The 17,591-nt window shown below is 45.0% G+C and overlaps 1 protein-coding gene across 1 annotated transcript in view; it reads right to left on the reverse strand.

The window, feature by feature from the left end:
• Positions 1-17,591, reverse strand: part of PDE6C (phosphodiesterase 6C) — a 47,456-nt gene that overhangs the window by 20,533 nt on the left and 9,332 nt on the right. Inside the window, exons 5-14 of the mRNA XM_066355287.1 lie at positions 16,010-16,084; positions 14,541-14,605; positions 14,371-14,437; positions 12,803-12,850; positions 10,473-10,622; positions 9,778-9,921; positions 8,071-8,139; positions 1,624-1,770; positions 1,286-1,393; positions 487-596 (exon numbers count right to left, since the gene is read on the reverse strand). Of these exons, the coding sequence (XP_066211384.1) occupies positions 487-596; positions 1,286-1,393; positions 1,624-1,770; positions 8,071-8,139; positions 9,778-9,921; positions 10,473-10,622; positions 12,803-12,850; positions 14,371-14,437; positions 14,541-14,605; positions 16,010-16,084 (983 nt within the window). The remainder of the gene's footprint in view (positions 1-486; positions 597-1,285; positions 1,394-1,623; positions 1,771-8,070; positions 8,140-9,777; positions 9,922-10,472; positions 10,623-12,802; positions 12,851-14,370; positions 14,438-14,540; positions 14,606-16,009; positions 16,085-17,591) is intronic.

Genomic DNA, 17,591 nt, shown 5'->3' on the forward strand with positions numbered 1-17,591 from the left:
CTCATGTATGGATGTCTCAGGTTTGATTTCCGGTCAGGGCACACAAGAGAATTGACCATCTGCTTCTCTCTGCCTCCCTCTCCCACTTCTCTCTGTTTTTCCCTCCCACAGTCAGTGGCTCAATTGGTTCTAGCACTGGCCCCAGGCACTGAGGATGGCTCAGTTGATCTGAGTACATCAGTGTGAGGTGCTAAAAATAGCTCTGTTGCTTCCAACGTCGGTACCAGACAGGGGTTGCTGCATGGATCCCGGTCCGGGCACATGCGGGTGTCTATCTCTATCTCCCTTCCTCTCACTTAAAAACAAAACATAATAAAAACCATCAACATCTTGAAAGACACAACAAAGTTGAAGAATGACTCCAGATTAAAAGAGATAAAAGATATTGACAACTATATCTGGTCACAAGGTGATTTTTATTTATTCTCCCCTTAGACACCTTCACACGTCACAGTACATGTCGATATTGCACATGTGTTCACTTACTTCATCTGATACAGATTATTGGTGCCTCTGTGGTCAATGTCATGGCAGAAAGCAGCAGCGAGCATGGCAAAGGCTTCAAGATCTGTGTAGTATTTCTTTAGACTTCCTGTCTAAAATATATATATATATATATACATTTACTTGGATTAATACACTTCTATAGCACTTGCTGTGAGGCCTGCCTGCAATGCAGAAGGGGACCTACTGTATTTTTAGAGCTGGTTGGTTTTATTTCTTGTTGACTATTATAGCTCATTCTGAGCAATTACAAACCCAGCAGGATAGGAAGGGGTTAGGAGATGGGTGAAAAAATAAAAAGCTTAAGATGTACAAATTCCAGTTATAAAACATTCATGGGGATGTAAATCACAGCACAGGGAATACAGTCAATAATATTGTAATAACTACGTATGGTGTCAGGTGTAATTAATTTGTAAGGTCTATAAATGTCTAATCACTATGCTATACACCTGAAAGTGATATAATATTGTATGTCAACTATAATTGAAAAATTTTTTAAATTAAAAAAAAGCCCATCAGGTAACTGAAATTTCTTTTAAGGAGATATGTGATTGTTGTCACTTAGTAAGTTTAAGGTTTCCCTTAAGAGAGGATCCAGCCAAGTGCCCAGGGATCCCCATATTGTCTGGTATCATCCACAGGGGCCTTTGGGGCTTACAGGATATTGGGTTCATGCATTCAAGAATAAATGATCTAAACTGTGGACTGTCTCCAGTTCTTGCCACGCTCAACAGGGAGACGTGCAGGTTGATACTGACTTCCTGCACTTCGTACCCACCGTCAGCAGAGTGAACATGGTCTGCCCCACGTTGAACCCGTGCCGCCAGTTGTGGTAAGTGATGGAGCGGTACCCTTTTCTCACGGTGTACATCCATCTGGTAAGAACCTGTCACCACATGAAGAGAACACCATTCAGACTTTGAAACAGAATGCTAAAGGTTAGAAGGTCTGTGACAATCTTATCGGTGGGTCTTGTTTACAGAGGTTAAACTGATATATTTACAAAGTTAATAATAATTTAAAATCCAAACTAAAGTTAATCTTTTAAACCACAGGAAACGTTAGTGAAGTACAGCAAGAGAATCACCCGGTTTTTTACATTAAAGACTATCTGACCTCTACCGGTACTTTAAATTTCTCCACCACATTGATTTCAAAAAACAGTCGCAGTCCACACTTAATCAGCCCGTGCTCTGTAATGGGGAAGTCACTGAAGTGGAATTCATACAGGTCTGCTGTCTTTGGGTCTGGCAAATCCTCTTTCTGTTGAAATAAGGACAAACTGTGTCAGTTTGCATTCATCTTTTTTTCCTATAGTCTCACACATCCAACATTGGGTGTGAAACAAAACTACAGTAAAAAGACACCATGTGCCAGGCACTGGGTTATGCAGTTTGCATGTATTATCCTCACAAAAACCCTGCACAAATACCCCCAGTTTACAGGCGGTGAAACTGAGACTCAGCTATCTCAAGAAACTTTCTAAGTGGTGGGATTCAATTCCAATCCTACTCCAGTGGCTATTTTCTTTCTATGAATGCAAAAGAAAATGTTTAATTGCAGGACCTTTACCCATTTACAGTACTCAACCTCTCTTTTTTCCTTTTCAAGAAGTATTCAGTAAACAACAAAACGATTGTTTAATTCAATTTTATCATTTTTTTTTACATACTCAATGACACTTTACCATGGGACTGTGAGCTGCACCAGGGGGATCATGTCTCTCTTATTTGCTGTGGTGTCTAAGAACCCAGAGAGCTGTCCCGTGGAGGTGTTTGGTAAGTGTGTGTTGAATGAATGATTGAATAAACACATGAATAAATGAATGAATGGATGAATTGCCTGGCAGTGGTAATTGGTACAGTTGCAGATAACCTATTTAATCCACAGAACCATGTGAAAAAATAGTGAACGAGGCACATGAGTATTGACATGGCTTGGGATATTAAAAAAATATTTATCTTGGCCCTGGCCGGTTGACTCAGCGGTAGAGTGTCGGCCTGGCGTGCGGGGGACCCGGGTTCAATTCCCGGCCAGGGCACATAGGAGAAGCGCCCATTTGCTTCTCCACCCCCCCCCTCCTTCCTCTCTGTCTCTCTCTTCCTCTCCCGCAGCCAGGGCTCCATTGGAGCGGAGATGGCCTGGGCGCTGGGGATGGCTCCTTGGCCTCTGCCCCAGGCGCTAGAGTGGCTCTGGTCGCGGCAGAGCGACGCCCCGGAGGGGCAGAGCATCACCCCCTGGTGGGCAGAGCATCGCCCCCTGGTGGGCATGCCGGGTGGATCCCGGTCGGGCGCATGCGGGAGTCTGTCTGTCTCTCCCCGTTTCCAGCTTCAGAAAAATACAAAAAAAAAAAAAATTTGATCTTACCCTTAAGGAACTTAACTTACTGAAATAGTTATAAACAATACAGACTCTGGAAAGGTGAGAGCTTAGAATACTCACAGAGCATAGCATCAAGTGTATCAAGTGCCTGGGACTGTGGGAGAAATCGAATGCCCCGGGGCACGAGGGAGGAATTAAAGAAGGAGGTATTCTGGAGGGGTGTGTAATCAGCTGATTTGGTAGGAGAGAAAGCGCCAGGAGGCAGAAGTTCGCAAATGCCATATAGGTCTACTGGATAGACGTGGAGGAGCAGTTCAGTTCAGCGGGCATTTACCGAGTCCATTGTCTGTCCTTAATACTGTGATGAGGTCGCTTCTCTTGGTAAGCTTAAGGTTTGCCTTAAACTTTTTTATACAAATTTCAACACCAAATGGTATATGGATGTTTTAGGTAAAATTATGTTTTCTGGTCCTCTAGCCCCTAATCTGGGCTGGGCCCTCACACCCATGGCCTTCTATGCCATTCTCAGACTGTCATTTTAGGCAAAGTTTTTCCTGCTAAACAATAGCTTGGAGTCAGGAGACTAGTGTTCAGTTCTGGGTTCGGATTAGCTACATCTCTCAAATGGAACAAGCCTCAGTTTTCTCATCTGTAAAATGGAAAGAATGTTAGCAATATTTTTGTCTTTGGTGTTTTTAACTAAAAAGCAATTCCAATTCTATTTGCATGTATCAAAGAAAATTAGCGAAGACTCAATCCACAGCCCATGGTGATATTTTGCAGAACACCTTTTTCCATTTCTCATAGGACCTGTCTATGCCCTTTGTTCCTTTCTCTCTCTAAACCAGGGGTCCCCAAACTTTTTACACAGGGGGCCAGTTCACTGTCCCTCAGACCATTGGAGGGCCGGACTATAAAAAAAACTATGAACAAATCCCTATGCACACTGCACATATCTTATTTTAAAGTAAAAAAACAAAACGGGAACAAATACAATATTTAAAATAAAGAACAAGTAAATTTAAATCAACAAACTGACCAGTATTTCAATAGGAACTATGCTCCTCTCACTGACCACCAATGAAAGAGGTGCCCCTTCCGGAAGTGCGGTGGGGGCCGGATAAATGGCCTCAGGGGGCCGCATGCAGCCCACGGGCCGTAGTTTGGGGACCCCTGCTCTAAACCTTCCCTGATTCCTTGCCCAAACAGGCTCTTCTTTTTCACTTACTCATCTATTATTTAGTCATCCAACAAACATTTGTTGGTTCCTCTCTGTGTTCTCTGCATTATGGACAAAGCAATGAACAAGGCAGACGTTGTCACTGCCCCTGAAACATGTTCTCATGAGGAAAGACAGAAAATAAGCACAGCTTTCAAAAATCAGAGTAAGAGAGGAGAGTTGGGGGCTGTGGTGGGTGCCCTATGCTGCAGAGCCTCCCTGCTGGGGGCCGTCTCTGCTCTCCAGTCCCCAGGGTGCTACAAAAAGACTAAGTGTGAAATTGTTTGTTCGTGCATTTCAGGGTCAGTCCTACTTAAATGTAAACATGCATTTTAGCAGAGACAAAGTAAGCTCTCAGAATGATGATTCCCAGGCCCCGTGTGCAGTTAAAGAAGAACCAGTCTAACAACACTTTAATACAGAAATCACGGGTTTTGAAGAACACCCACTGGTAAGACTGTGATACAGAAAGGTCGATACAATAAAGGCTTTTGATTCATCTGAGAAGTAGAACCTCTCTGATTTTCTCCTCTCTGCAGAGTGGGGAGGGAGCTGCCGCAGGGGGCTGCTCGACCTGCTGCCAGAAGGATGCTCGGAAACGCCCGCAGGTCACGTCCTGGGTCTCAGTGTGCTGGGCTGTCGTGGTGTCTCCAGCCTCCTGCCTCACAGGCTGCTCCTCCCTGTGCTCACCATGGCTCTGGCTCCAGCCAGCTGTCTTTGGTTTCCCTAAGACAGCAAGCTATGTTGTGTCTCCACGCTCTGGTCTGTACGTCTCTCTTCCCCTTCTCACCTCCAGCCATCTCCACGCCCTTGGTGCTCATAGTCTGTGAACCTGTCCATTCAGGGCACTGTCATTACTTGTATTTTTGTCTCCCTAATAATCCTGAACTAGATAAAAAAAAACAAAAAACAGACCATACTATCTTCTGCCTTCAGGACCTGATAAAGTTTTTTTTGTTGTTGTTGTTTTTTTGGTATTTTTCCAAAGCTGGAAACGGGGAGAGATAGTCAGACAGACTCCCACATGCGCCCGACCGGGATCCACCCGGCACGCCCACCAGGGGGCGACGCTCTGCCCACCAGGGGGTGATGCTCTGCCCCTCCGGGGCGTCTCTCTGCCGCGACCAGAGCCACTCTAGCGCCTGGGGCAGAGGCCAAGGAGTCATCCCCAGCGCCTGGGCCATCTTTGCTCCAATGGAGCCTCGGCTGCGGGAGGGGAAGAGAGAGACAGAGAGGAAGGAGAGGGGGAGGGGTGGAGAAGCAGATGGGCGCCTCTCCTGTGTGCCCTGGCCGGGAATCGAACCCGGGACTTCTGCACGCCAGGCCGACGCTCTACCACTGAGCCAACCGGCCAGGGCCAAAGTTCTTTGTGTTACACTACGTCTCAGTAATTACTGAGTGAATGAAAAAATAATGACTAAAGGATGATTGAGTGCGGCACTTCTCTGGGGAGTTCTTTCCAAATCTTCTACCTATGAATAACCCGAAATGTTCTGGAAAACAAGAGAAAGATGACAGGAGAGCTTTCCTTTGTCTGGGTCAGTACACGGCTGCCTCAGCCCTTCCTAGCACAGTGACGTGCACCTGTTGTCACACCTATAAAACAGGGCCGGGCCTTCCCTGAATCTAGAGTTAAAGGGCACACCTGGAGGGAGAATCAAGGTGAGTTACAGACACATAAATAACTATGCAATTATGCTGAGATAATTTTAAAGAATCCCTCCGAAATACTTGTTTGTTTCTCAATTTCTTATGTTTTATGCAGCCATGATTTGGGGCAAACCTAGAGCCGATTTTCCATTAAAATAGTGTGTTTTGGTAAAACGACTGGTTCTTTACCCATTTTACAGCTTCCCCCATATAAGTCCCTTTCTCCTCTAAATAGACAACCGGAGAATTTCTAAGGTGTCATGGATGTCACTAAAAATTCTGTTTTACAAGAAGATGTACGTTGGTGAAGGCAGGTAAGGGGAAGGAAGGGTTGTCTTCTGGGCCAAGTGGTCTTCTGAGGAAAGTGCTTAGCGGTCGAGCCAAGAAGAACGGGAGCCTCAGGTGACACAAACTATGAGGGAGGAAATGGAACCCTCAAACAGGGCTCAAAGGCCACTAGCTTTTTGGTAGCAAAGGACAGGAAGACAGAGGCTATCAAAGATGGGAAGGGGGAAGGTGAGATATTCAACACGTCTTAGGTTAGAAGGCAGAAGACTTAATTCACGGATGGCAAAGAATCAGAGGAAAACAAAGATGAGGTAGTTAGTGAAGGAAATAAATGTGACATTATTTCAATTTCAATCAAATTGTATTCAAACTTTTAGAATTTAAGGCTTAGAGACCTCCGTTTTCAGTTAGGATTCCAGAAGGGCCGCACTCTAGAAATAATGGCTCAATCCTTTGTAGTAAAGGGCAAATCTGAAATGAATCATCCCCCTGCCCTCAAAAAAAAAAAAAAAAAAAAAAAAAAAAAAAAAAAAAAATCTAAACCAAACTTTATTCACCTGCAAAAAGAAAATTTAATCCTCTTTGCCAAAAGTTAATACCAGCTGAAGCCCCTAAAGGTTTTTTTTTTTTTGTTGTTGTTGTTTTTTTTTTTATTGAATACAGAGAGAGGAAGGGAGTAAGGGGGAGACAGAAGCATTAATCTGTTTCTGTATGTGCCCCAGCCAAGGACTGAACCAGCCACCTCTGCATTGCAAGACAATGCTCCAGCCAAGTGAGCCATCCAGCCAGGGCAGCCCCTAAAGTTTTTTATACACAATGTCCAGTTTTTAATAAAAATAAAATATCATGAAGCATGCTTTAAGATGATCAAGTGACTAAAAGCTAAGAGTGAACCTGAACAGCAGAACCAGACCTACAGGTAATTCAGCTATTGAGATAGAAAATTTCAAATGACTGTGGTCAATCAAGTCAAGAAAATAGAGAAAAATATACACAAATAAAATGATGAAAAGTTGGAATCTTAAAAAAAAATTAAATGTACATTCTAAAACTGAAAAAGGTTGTCTCTGGAATTAAAAACTTATTAGATACGTCTAATCATACACAGGGGAGGATGAGTTTGGTTAGGTTTAACAGTAGACACACAAAATACAGGACTGATGAATTGGAAAAAGAGTACATTTCAAAACCAGAAATAACAGATGGCCCAATGACAACTAAAAACAAAAGAAAACTGGATTACTCCAGGCTCCAGGAGCGAAGCTAGGGATGGTGCTGATAATTGTGCCTAGAAGGGTCCTATGTTCTGTAACCCTGTCATGTGCTCTGGGGTGGCCATGGCATATACAGAACTATTAAAATAGATCAGGACATGACATCTCCAGACTCTGCACCTAAAGTCCCTTAGGCCATAGTCTGGGTTAGCTGTGATTCTAAATTATGTGTGTGGATAGGACGGTAGGGGACAGAGAGGAAGAAAAGCAGGGAGGCAGAAGACTACTCTTGAGAAGAACTAATCTTTCTTTTCAGCTTTTTTTTTTTTTTTTTTTTGTATTTTTCCGAAGCTAGAAACGGGGAGAGACAGACTCCCGCATGCGCCTGACCGGGATCCACCCGGCACGCCCACCAGGGGGCGACGCTCTGCCCTCCAGGGGGCGATGCTCTGCCCCTCCGGGGCGTCACTCTGCCGTGACCAGAGCCACTCTAGCGCCTGGGGCAGAGGCCAAGGAGCCATCCCCAGCGCCCGGGCCATCTTTGCTCCAATGGAGCCTCGGCTGTGGGAGGGGAAGAGAGAGACAGAGAGGAAGGAGAGGCGGGGGAGGGGGGGGTGGAGAAGCAGATGGGCGCTTCTCCTGTGTACCCTGGCCGGGAATCGAACCAGGGACTTCTGCACGCCAGGCTGAAGCTCTACCACTGAGCCAACCGGCCAGGGCCAGAAGACGACTCTTGAGAAGAACTAACCTCTCTTTTCAGCTTTAAAAGTTGCCAGGGAAGAAGAAACTCAACATATAACTGAAAAATAAGCAAGCATGTCCTAATATATTTTATTCAAAAGGCACTAAGGATAGAAGTAAAACACTTACCAAAATTGTGACAAGTTGTTTTTCTTCACAGTCTTCGATTACATCTACATTTAACTTCTCTTTAAATTTCTAAAATGTAAAAAACAATTGAGGTATGAAATTCCTAGAAAGGAGAAGATTTCTCTCTGATTCTTCTGCTCATAAAATCATTTAAAGTCTATTTTAAATATACTGTAATGAGTTTCACAACGAAGAAGCATTCTGGATACAAAGAAGACCTAAGGCACCTGATTATAAAGAATTTTCTCCAAGAAATAACCTAATATAACTGATTTCTCTATTCCCCCAAAAGGTAACTATCATAGAGGAGAGAGAGGGGCTGGTGGTTTGTATGCATGGTAGGTAAGAAAATCGAGTGGCTTACATTTCTTTTTAATTTATAGCAATTTCCCTTTATTCTCCCCAGACTTTCTCATCTTCAACTTCTCAATCTCTCAAGTCAAATTTTCTACCTCTCACCCTGGTTGGGTAGCTCAGTGGATAAAGCATCATCCTGGTGTGCCGAGGTTATAGGTTCAGTCCCCAGTCAGGGCACGTACAAGAAGCAATCAGTAAGTACGCAACTAAACAGAACAAGTAAGTGCATCTTTTCCTTTCTCTCTCTCTCTCTCTCTCCCCTCAAATCAATAAAAAAAATTTTAAAAAGAACTTAGAAAATTCTCTTAACTCTCAAATCATCAAAACAAAAAACAAAGTAAAGGAACCACCCAGCAAAACTATACCTATGCATACAATCTAAAAGCTGGGGAAATAAAAGGAATAGAAACAGTGTGATATTGTTCCTTCATTTGGTGGGAATTAGAACACTGTTAGCAAATAACTACTTGCTTTCCTATCATCTGTGATGTTCATCTTGAACATGTTTGGCCAATGAGAATTTCAGTAAATGTGGTGGTTAAGCAGCATTACATGGCAATAGCTAACTGATATATTTCCCTTCCTGGAAATATTCTTTTTCTTGGTAACACACTTGAATCTAGATATCACTATTCAAGCTCCTACAGAGCCAGAAGCTATTTTTTTTTTTTTTTCCGGAGCTGGAAACGGGGATAGACAGTCAGACAGACTCCCGCATGCGCCCGACCGGGATCCACCCGGCACGCCCACCAGGGGTCCCACCAGGGGTCCCACCAGGGGATGATGCTCTGCCCACCAGGGGCGACCCTCTGCCCACCAGGGGGCGACCCTCTGCCCACCAGGGCGTGATACTCTGCCCCTCCAGGGCGTCGCTCTGTCGTGACCAGAGCCACTCTAGCGCCTGGGGCAGAGGCCAAGGAGCCATCCCCAGCACCCGGGCCATCTTTGCTCCAATGGAGCCTTGGCTGTGGGAGGGGAAGAGAGAGACAGAGAGGAAGGAGAGGGGGAGGGGTGGAGAAGCAGACGGGTGCCTCTCCTGTGTGCCCTGGCCGGGAATCGAACCCGGGACTTCTGCACGCCAGGCCGATGCTCTACCACTGAGTTAACCGGCCAGGGCGAGCCAGAAGCTATTTTTAACAAAGTGCTATTCCAACCAAGCAGCCTAGAAGCCAGTCAGGGCCTATGTACCCTGGGCCACCCCGTCCCTCCTTAACTCCTCCTCCTTTGCCTCCTTGCCTTAGCTCAAGACTAAGACTCTTCTCATTAGTCAGACCTCTGGGTTATTAGGTGAACTGCAGTAGTCCTGGTTAGATACCTCCTAATGTCCGCAGGACTAAATTGCCCACTTACCAAAATAGACTTGATTTCATCAGAAGAAGCCTTTGTCTGGTTCATGAGCATTTCCTGAGCTATGTTCTTTCTGTTTTCTAGCTTATTCATTTTCTCATAGGTATCAGTATTTAAAAGAGACCATCCAAGAAATTGCGTGAGTGTCTGAAATGTATAAAATGTGATTTGATTCTCTAAAATTAAAGAAAAATTTGTTTAAAGGCAGCAACCACATGCTTCCCTCCCAAACTCCCTGTTAATCTAAGAAAAAGACATACTAATAATGCCCCCGACAGTAAAATTTGACTAAGCCCCGATTTCCAAAGTGCACCATGCACCTGAATACTTAATCAGAGGAGAGAAATAACAAAAATCCAGTGGAATAGGCATGACTTGAAAATCAGAGAGAGGGCTGGGGGTAAGAACAGGAACGGTAGGGACTAGAAGGAGGTGGAGAGAAAGGAGAGGAACCTTCTTTCCCATTTCTTAGGCTTGTGAAGAATTTTGGTAAGCCAGAAGTTCATACTTTAGTAAAAAATGTTGCAGTTTACAGAAGTCCGGAAAGAGAAATGATACAATAACAACATGTTGGCTGCAACTATGTGTGACTCATGTCTTAATTGCCCTTCACAAATATCACTCCAGAATAACAAATAATTACGCTTCTATTATTTCATTAATTTCATCTGCCTCCCTTATTTTATAATTGCACTTACCTCAGTAATGTGCTCGTCATACTCATCAAAAGGTTTTCCATCCTTCCTGTTGTAAAATGTTGCTACTCCCACAATGTCTTCTTTCTTGTTGACAATAGGCAGGGACAAGACGTTTCTAATGACCCAGCCCGTTTCATCTACAGGTCCTTTCTACACACGAGAGAAACACTTAAGTTATTTTTTTTAGTTTTAAATTCTGAAGTAATTATAGATTCACAGGATGTTGCAAACAAAGTGTACAGAGAGGTCCCATGTACCCTTCCCCCAGTTTTCTCAGTGGTCACATCTGTGTCACTATAGTACACTATCAAAACCAGGAAATAGGCCCTGGCCGGTTGGCTCAGCGGTAGAGCGTCGGCCTGGCGTGCAGGGGACCCGGGTTCGATTCCTGGCCAGGGCACATAGGAGAAGCGCCCATTTGCTTCTCCACCCCCCCCTCCTTCCTCTCTGTCTCTCTCTTCCCCTCCAGCAGCCAAGGCTCCATTGGAGCAAAGATGGCCCGGGCGCTGGGGATGGCTCCTTGGCCTCTGCCCCAGGCGCTAGAGTGGCTCTGGTCTCAGCAGAGCGACGCCCCGGAGGGGCAGAGCATCGCCCCCTGGTGGGCAGAGCGTGCCGGGTGGATCCCAGTCGGGCGCATGCGGGAGTCTGACTGTCTATCCCCGTTTCCAGCTTCAGAAAAATACAAAAACAAAACAAAACAAAAAACCCCCCAGGAAATAGACATTGGTATGATCCATGACATTTATTCGGATCTCACCAGATTCATGTGTATTTGTGTGTGTGTGTGTGTGGTTCTTTGCAAATTCGTCACATGTGTAGATATGTGCACCCTCCACTAGAACTGAGACACAGAACTAACCCAGGCTCCGCTGCCTTAGCCTTTTATAGCCACCATCCCTCCACTCCCTGCTTGGGTTATTTTTAATTTAAAGAAAGAATAATCTGTGGGTGTTAGATGCGAATTCCTATGTTGTATCAGAACATCTGTAGGATTATACAGTCATAAAAGTATTCTGGTACATTCAATTAAGTGTCCTAGGCCCAAGTGTCTACGCTGTAACAACCCGAACCTCTGCTCTCTGTCTCCCCAGCCTGAGGGACGAGAAGCACTCGCCTCTGTGTTATCTCAGTGTTCCCTACTCCTGTTTTCTATCCTCCAACACCTGTCCAGCTAACTTCTCAAATGAAATCTCTTCTGTTGAAATCAGTCTGTTTTCCTGACTGACCCATCCAGGAGGTCTTTTGTTCTGAGATGTACTTCTATCTAGTAAACATCTGTCAAGCCCCTATGATGTACCAGGACCTGGCTAGTTGCTGAGTACAAAAATGAATAAATCACAGGTACTAACCGCCAGATGACAACAGTCAAGTGGGGGGTACAGATATTAAGGAGTGCTTCTCAAAGTGTGGCCCAGGGCCACACGCAAGATTTTTTTTTTTTTTTTTTGCTTCATAATCTCTGAGCATGAATCTTTTTTTTTTTTTTTTAATTTTTTTTTTTGGTATTTCTCTGAAGCTGGAAACGGGGAGAGACAGTCAGACAGACTCCCGCGAGAGACAGTCAGACAGACTCCCGCATGCGCCCGACCAGGATCCACCCGGCACGCCCACCAGGGGCGATGCTCCGCCCACCAGGGGGCGACGCTCTGCCCCTCCGGGGCGTCGCTCTGCCGGGACCAGAGCCACTCCAGCGCCTGGGGCAGAGGCCAAGGAGCCATCCCCAGCGCCGGGCCATCTTTGCTCCAATGGAGCCTTGGCTGCGGGAGGGGAAGAGAGAGACAGAGAGGAAGGAGGGGAGGGGGATGGAGAAGCAAATGGGCGCCTCTCCTATGTGCCCTGGCCGGGAATCGAACCCGGGCCCCCCCACACGCCAGGCCGACGCTCCACCGCTGAGCCAACCGGCCAGAGCCTGAGCATGAATCTTGAATGAGCTCGCAGGTAATTCTGCTGCCTTCGCAGTCTGAGAACTTGGCACGATGCCTGCACAGCACGTGGCGAAAGCACAGGTAGCCAAGCGCTCAGCAGACCACGTGACTCTTTCCACAGCCTCCTCCTGTCAGTTTGTTTGGTCATCCTGCGGGACCCAGGCTAAGCCACACCTCTCCCATGAAGCCTTCTCTATTTTCAACCATATGGAGCTTTTCTTCTGCAGAATTCCAGCAGCACTTAAAGTCTGACCCATCTAATTTAGCGTTTAGATATTTTCCAAATGCTTCAGGATGTTTTTTTTGGGGGGGGTATTGTCTCTCAGTCTAATGCAGACCATGAAGGGGGCAACGCTCTCCTCGTTTCAGCGCTGAGAGCGGAGGCCTGGCAGAGGGTGAGGTTACCTGAAATGTGAAGTATTCATCTGCAGGCGCATTCAGCATGTTACATATCTGTAAAGTGAGAGGAAACACAGGTACTGAAACAGCACATGTTGGAGCCATTAAGCCTACAAGGCCGAAGAGAGAACGCGTCCTGTGTGAGTATTTCTTCCATAGGTCTCCATGGCTCACAAGCAAGTTATTCACACTGGACCTTGGCGGGGCCAAATTTGCTGAGCATTGAAGCTGGCGTCTCTCCTGCTGACTAAGCCAGTGGAGGGCGTTTAGCCCCATCTCTGCTCCTTTCCCCACTCTCCCAGCCTCTAAGGAACTACTAGGTGAATGAACACTGCCCAAAACACAAGGACAACACTAAAGAAAAAACAAATATGCAAATAAATGCTGTAAACTTGGATCTGAAGAGGGAATAAAGAAAAATGTCAACATAAAGAAATGTTGAAAGCATCGAACATTCTTGCAGGGAGGAATCCCGATGCCAAAAGTGATACAGATGGTGGAGAAGCCCAACTTGGGGGAAAAGTCAGCCACGAGAAAGCGGAGAGTGTGGTTGAGGCCAAACGGAAAAGCTATGGGTGACCCTGTCTTTTAGCCTTAAGACCTATAGGACCGACCAGAGATGGCTTGTTTGTTGTCTCCCTGCACTTGACCTCTCTCCATCAGACCTGGCCTCCAGTGCCCCGCCCCCACCTGACGGACCAGGGCAGAGGTCCTCACTGCCTTTATCATTCACTACACTTTGCATTGCGATCAGTGACAAAGTGCTCTCTTTATACATTTTTCTTTTGTCAGGAATCATCCATGCTTCAAAAGTCTTGACCAAGGGAACTGCCCTTGAAATCAAATTAAACTCAGCACGAATCATGGGGTCACAGACTTCAAAGGACTCGGAAATTTGTGGGGCTGCGGAAGAACAGCTGGGGCCTACTGTGTGGATTGCTTAGGTGATGCCGTTATTTATTGCATTACATGTATTCATTTCATGGAGACACTAAGGAAAACATGTCTTTCTAGTCTTTGTATCAGAATATACAGTGTTTTATTCTAAACAACTTGATTTTGTCTCAGGAGCACAGTCAGTTCTGTAACTGATCAGTTTCCCCTTTTCTAAGCTCTGTGGGAAGGTTAGAGCAAATGAGCAGCCTAATTCAATGACCGTGGAGGGCCCTGAGGAGCAGGTCATTGTGACCTTTAGTTCTGGCTCTAATGTACGTGTCTCTCTTGATGTTTTTTCTTTTGATTTTACGCCTATTTTTATTTTGTGTTTTATTGCTTTATCTGGTTGTTGAAAGTTAAATCCTTTTTGCTACAAGGCAAATATAAGTAAACATTTATGGGATTTAAAAAAAAAAGCTGGGAATGGATCCACCTTTCTCCTGTTGATGAGCTATTTTCTCAAGAGTTTGAGAATCCCAAGTTAACCCACATTCAACTGCTAAGGTTGCTCTTTCCTATGACTTGTATAGAACTGGCCACCACACTTTTCCTTGATACATTCACATTTGTCTGCATCTCTTAGCTAATAAGAGTTTCAGCCAATATAGCTTAAGATTTGAATTTGTTCGATAACTTACAAATCCATTCTCAGCGACATATGTTGGCAACCCACTCACGAGAGTCCAGTGGTCTGCGGGCGGCGTCCTTGAGGAAGATTAGAAGAAAGAAAATCATTGCTCTACAGAGATATACCCTGTGCACAAAAATAAAACGGCAATTCCTGCAGCTGCTTTATGACAATACTCACGGAATCACTTTGATCTCTTCTTTTCCATGTAAAATGTAATCAATGATTTTATAAAAGATGATTTCCTTAGAGCAAAGAGAGGGATTATGAGAAAAATCTGATTTCCTCAAAAACACTTTTCAATAAAGAATTTATACTTAAAAACTCATCTTAATAGTGCCTTATTTCCTAACCACATTTTTCTGCATTTACCAAACTGCTCATGTTCTGATTACAAGCTTGTAATCAAACTAGAAATATTATTGGCCACTTACCTACAGAACAAGACTGTTGAACTAAATTTAAAAGGTTGAACTCACCTGAATAATTTTTAGGGGAACTTGTTTTTCCTTTAACTAATCCTTCTCTACCGTCCAGAAATATCTGACTGACAAGCCCAGGGGAACAAATCACGTAATTTCCCAGCCTCAGTCACTGTTCCCCCCACCCCCACCCCACTGGAGGAAGCACTTCCCCCTCCAGCACGGGTTTGTCTGAGCAGGTGCCTCAGAAGCCAGATTCGGTGGGTATGCTGAGAACCAGCCTCTCTACATCCTTGGACAGATGAAGCATCTGAGGCCTGGACACACTCTGTCCTGTTTCCTTCCCTTTCCTGCGTGCTGGGGATGCAATGGTGAAACCTGGTTCCTGCCCTGCGACGCTTGCAGTCAAGCGGGGAAGTAAATCTACCCCAACCCTTCCCTGGAGATGCCAATGCCAATGCCGATGCAGGATGTCCGAAGAAGAACTTGGACACAGGACGTTTAAAAAGCTGTGCAAGCCCTGGCCGGTTGGCTCAGCGGTAGAGCGTCAGCCTGGCGTGCAGGGGACCCGGGTTCGATTCCCGGCCAGGGCACATAGGAGAAGCGCCCATTTGCTTCTCCACCCCCCCTCCTTCCTCTCTGTCTCTCTCTTCCCCTCCCGCAGCCAAGGCTCCATTGGAGCAAAGATGGCCCGGACGCTGGGGATGGCTCCTTGGCCTCTGCCCCAGGCACTAGAGTGGCTCTGGTCGCGGCAGAGCGACGCCCCGGAGGGGCAGAGCATCGCCCCCTGGTGGGCAGAGCGTCGCCCCTGGTGGGCGTGCCGGGTGGATCCCCGTCGGGCGCATGCGGGAGTCTGTCTGACTGTCTCTCCCCGTTTCCAGCTTCAGAAAAATACAAAAAAAAAAAAAAAAAGCTGTGCAAGTAGCTCTGATGTGTCCCTCGCTGATCAGAACCACTGGTCCCAAGCCCTGACTTTACAGAGAAGGAAACTGAGACATTAAACAGTGAGTTAAGGCAAGGGTCACCCAGCTGACCTGGCACGGGGCTGGCACTGGCACTTCAAACTCCATGTGCAGTACTCTTTCTACTACCACAAGGTCCCAGAGGAAGTTACAGGACTAGAACCCGGGCCTTCTCGGGCTTATGTTCTCTTCTCTATGCACGGCGGCCTCTGGATTTAGCACCTCGCACCACACAGATAGTACCAAGGAAGGTGCCCGCACTTACTCTGCCATCTGGTGTCTTCGGACCTTTATAAGGCTCGACCTCTCCAAGTTTGATTGGCCATTCATCGTAGAATTCCTGGAGGCAATTATAGTAAACATTATTAAAGAAACTGTTTCATGGCCTACTATAGGTTATATGAATTTCATGTGTTTGCGAATTTTATTTTAAATTATAATTCTGGAATTTTAGATCTGAAAAAGATTTGTAATTCCCAGCAATACTGCTTATAGGAACTCATGACTATGAACAAGTCACTTAATTTTTTTCGTTGGTTAAATGGGGATAATAATGGAATTTATACTATAGGGTTGTAGTAAGAATTTATTGAATATTACATACAGAGCAACTACCATGACACATATTTAAAAGTACTCACTAGAAAGCAGCTCTTTTATATATAATTAAACTAAATCTAGATAGGCTGAGAGACCTTGCCAAGGTCTTGAAAACAGCCAAGAGTGTTGGTTGCCTTACTTAATGTCCAGTCTCCCCTCTTCTTTGCTAACAGAACCCAATTTTATTTGGGCATTGGGTGGTAATCTGTCAGGGATTATAGGCCTGGCACAGCCCACAAGTGGTTTATATGAGGTTACTTGGACTAGTTTGAAGGCAGGAAGGTGGCCTAGTTCTGGACAATGAAGATGGAGAAGAAGGCTGCCAGGGGGGCTCCTGGGAAAGGCATTCTTCAAAGGAAAGGTAATGAAAATGACACTTGCAGGGTGTTGTCATGCATTATTGTCACAGACATTGTCATGTCTATGTCCATGCCTTGAGCTGGAAGAGCCATCTTGCCACCATTAGAGAGGACTCACCCACATGCTGAAGAAAGCAAAGACCATCCCAGGACAACGGGGAAAACACCTAGGACTTTGATGACTGTCCTGAGATCTGAATTAACCAGCCTTAGAACTGTCCCACCTTGGGACTTCTTATTAAGTAAAATAATAACTATCTTATCATTAAAGATGCTTTTGTCTGGGTCTAATGCTACTTGTAGCCAAAAACGTCCTAACCAATATAATCAACTAGAAATTCCCAGAGCTGGGATCAAAACTGAGCTCTCCTCATGCTTGGTCCTGTATTAATCCACTTCAAACAGTTTTGCTGGAAAAATAACTTACAGTCACATGGACAGGAAGAAATATAAGTGATATGATATTCATTAGTTATGTTATTTATCTCTTATTTTTTAAAGATTGTTTTTATTTATTCATTTTTAGAGAGAGAGAGAGAGAAAGGGGGGAGGAGCAGGAAGCATCAACTCCCATATGACCTGGCAAACCCAGGGTTTCGAACTGGCAACCTCAGCATTCCAGGTCAATGTTTTATCCACTGTGCCACCACAGGTCAGGCTTTATTAGTTATGTTGAACTAGAAGAGCTACAACAGAATTAATGAAACAAGATGAGAAATGAGCATTATATTGTGTATGAATATATTAAATATTGAATTATTTCTACTTTAAAATAATTTCAACTTTTTAGACTATAAAACCTTGAATTGGTAATGACAATGTCATTTATTATGCCACTATTATGTACTAGGCACCATATATATGTATATAGTATGTGGGCATGTGTGT

This window comes from Saccopteryx leptura, chromosome 13 (assembly GCF_036850995.1).
Source record: "Saccopteryx leptura isolate mSacLep1 chromosome 13, mSacLep1_pri_phased_curated, whole genome shotgun sequence".
Taxonomy (NCBI): Eukaryota; Metazoa; Chordata; class Mammalia; order Chiroptera; family Emballonuridae; genus Saccopteryx; species Saccopteryx leptura.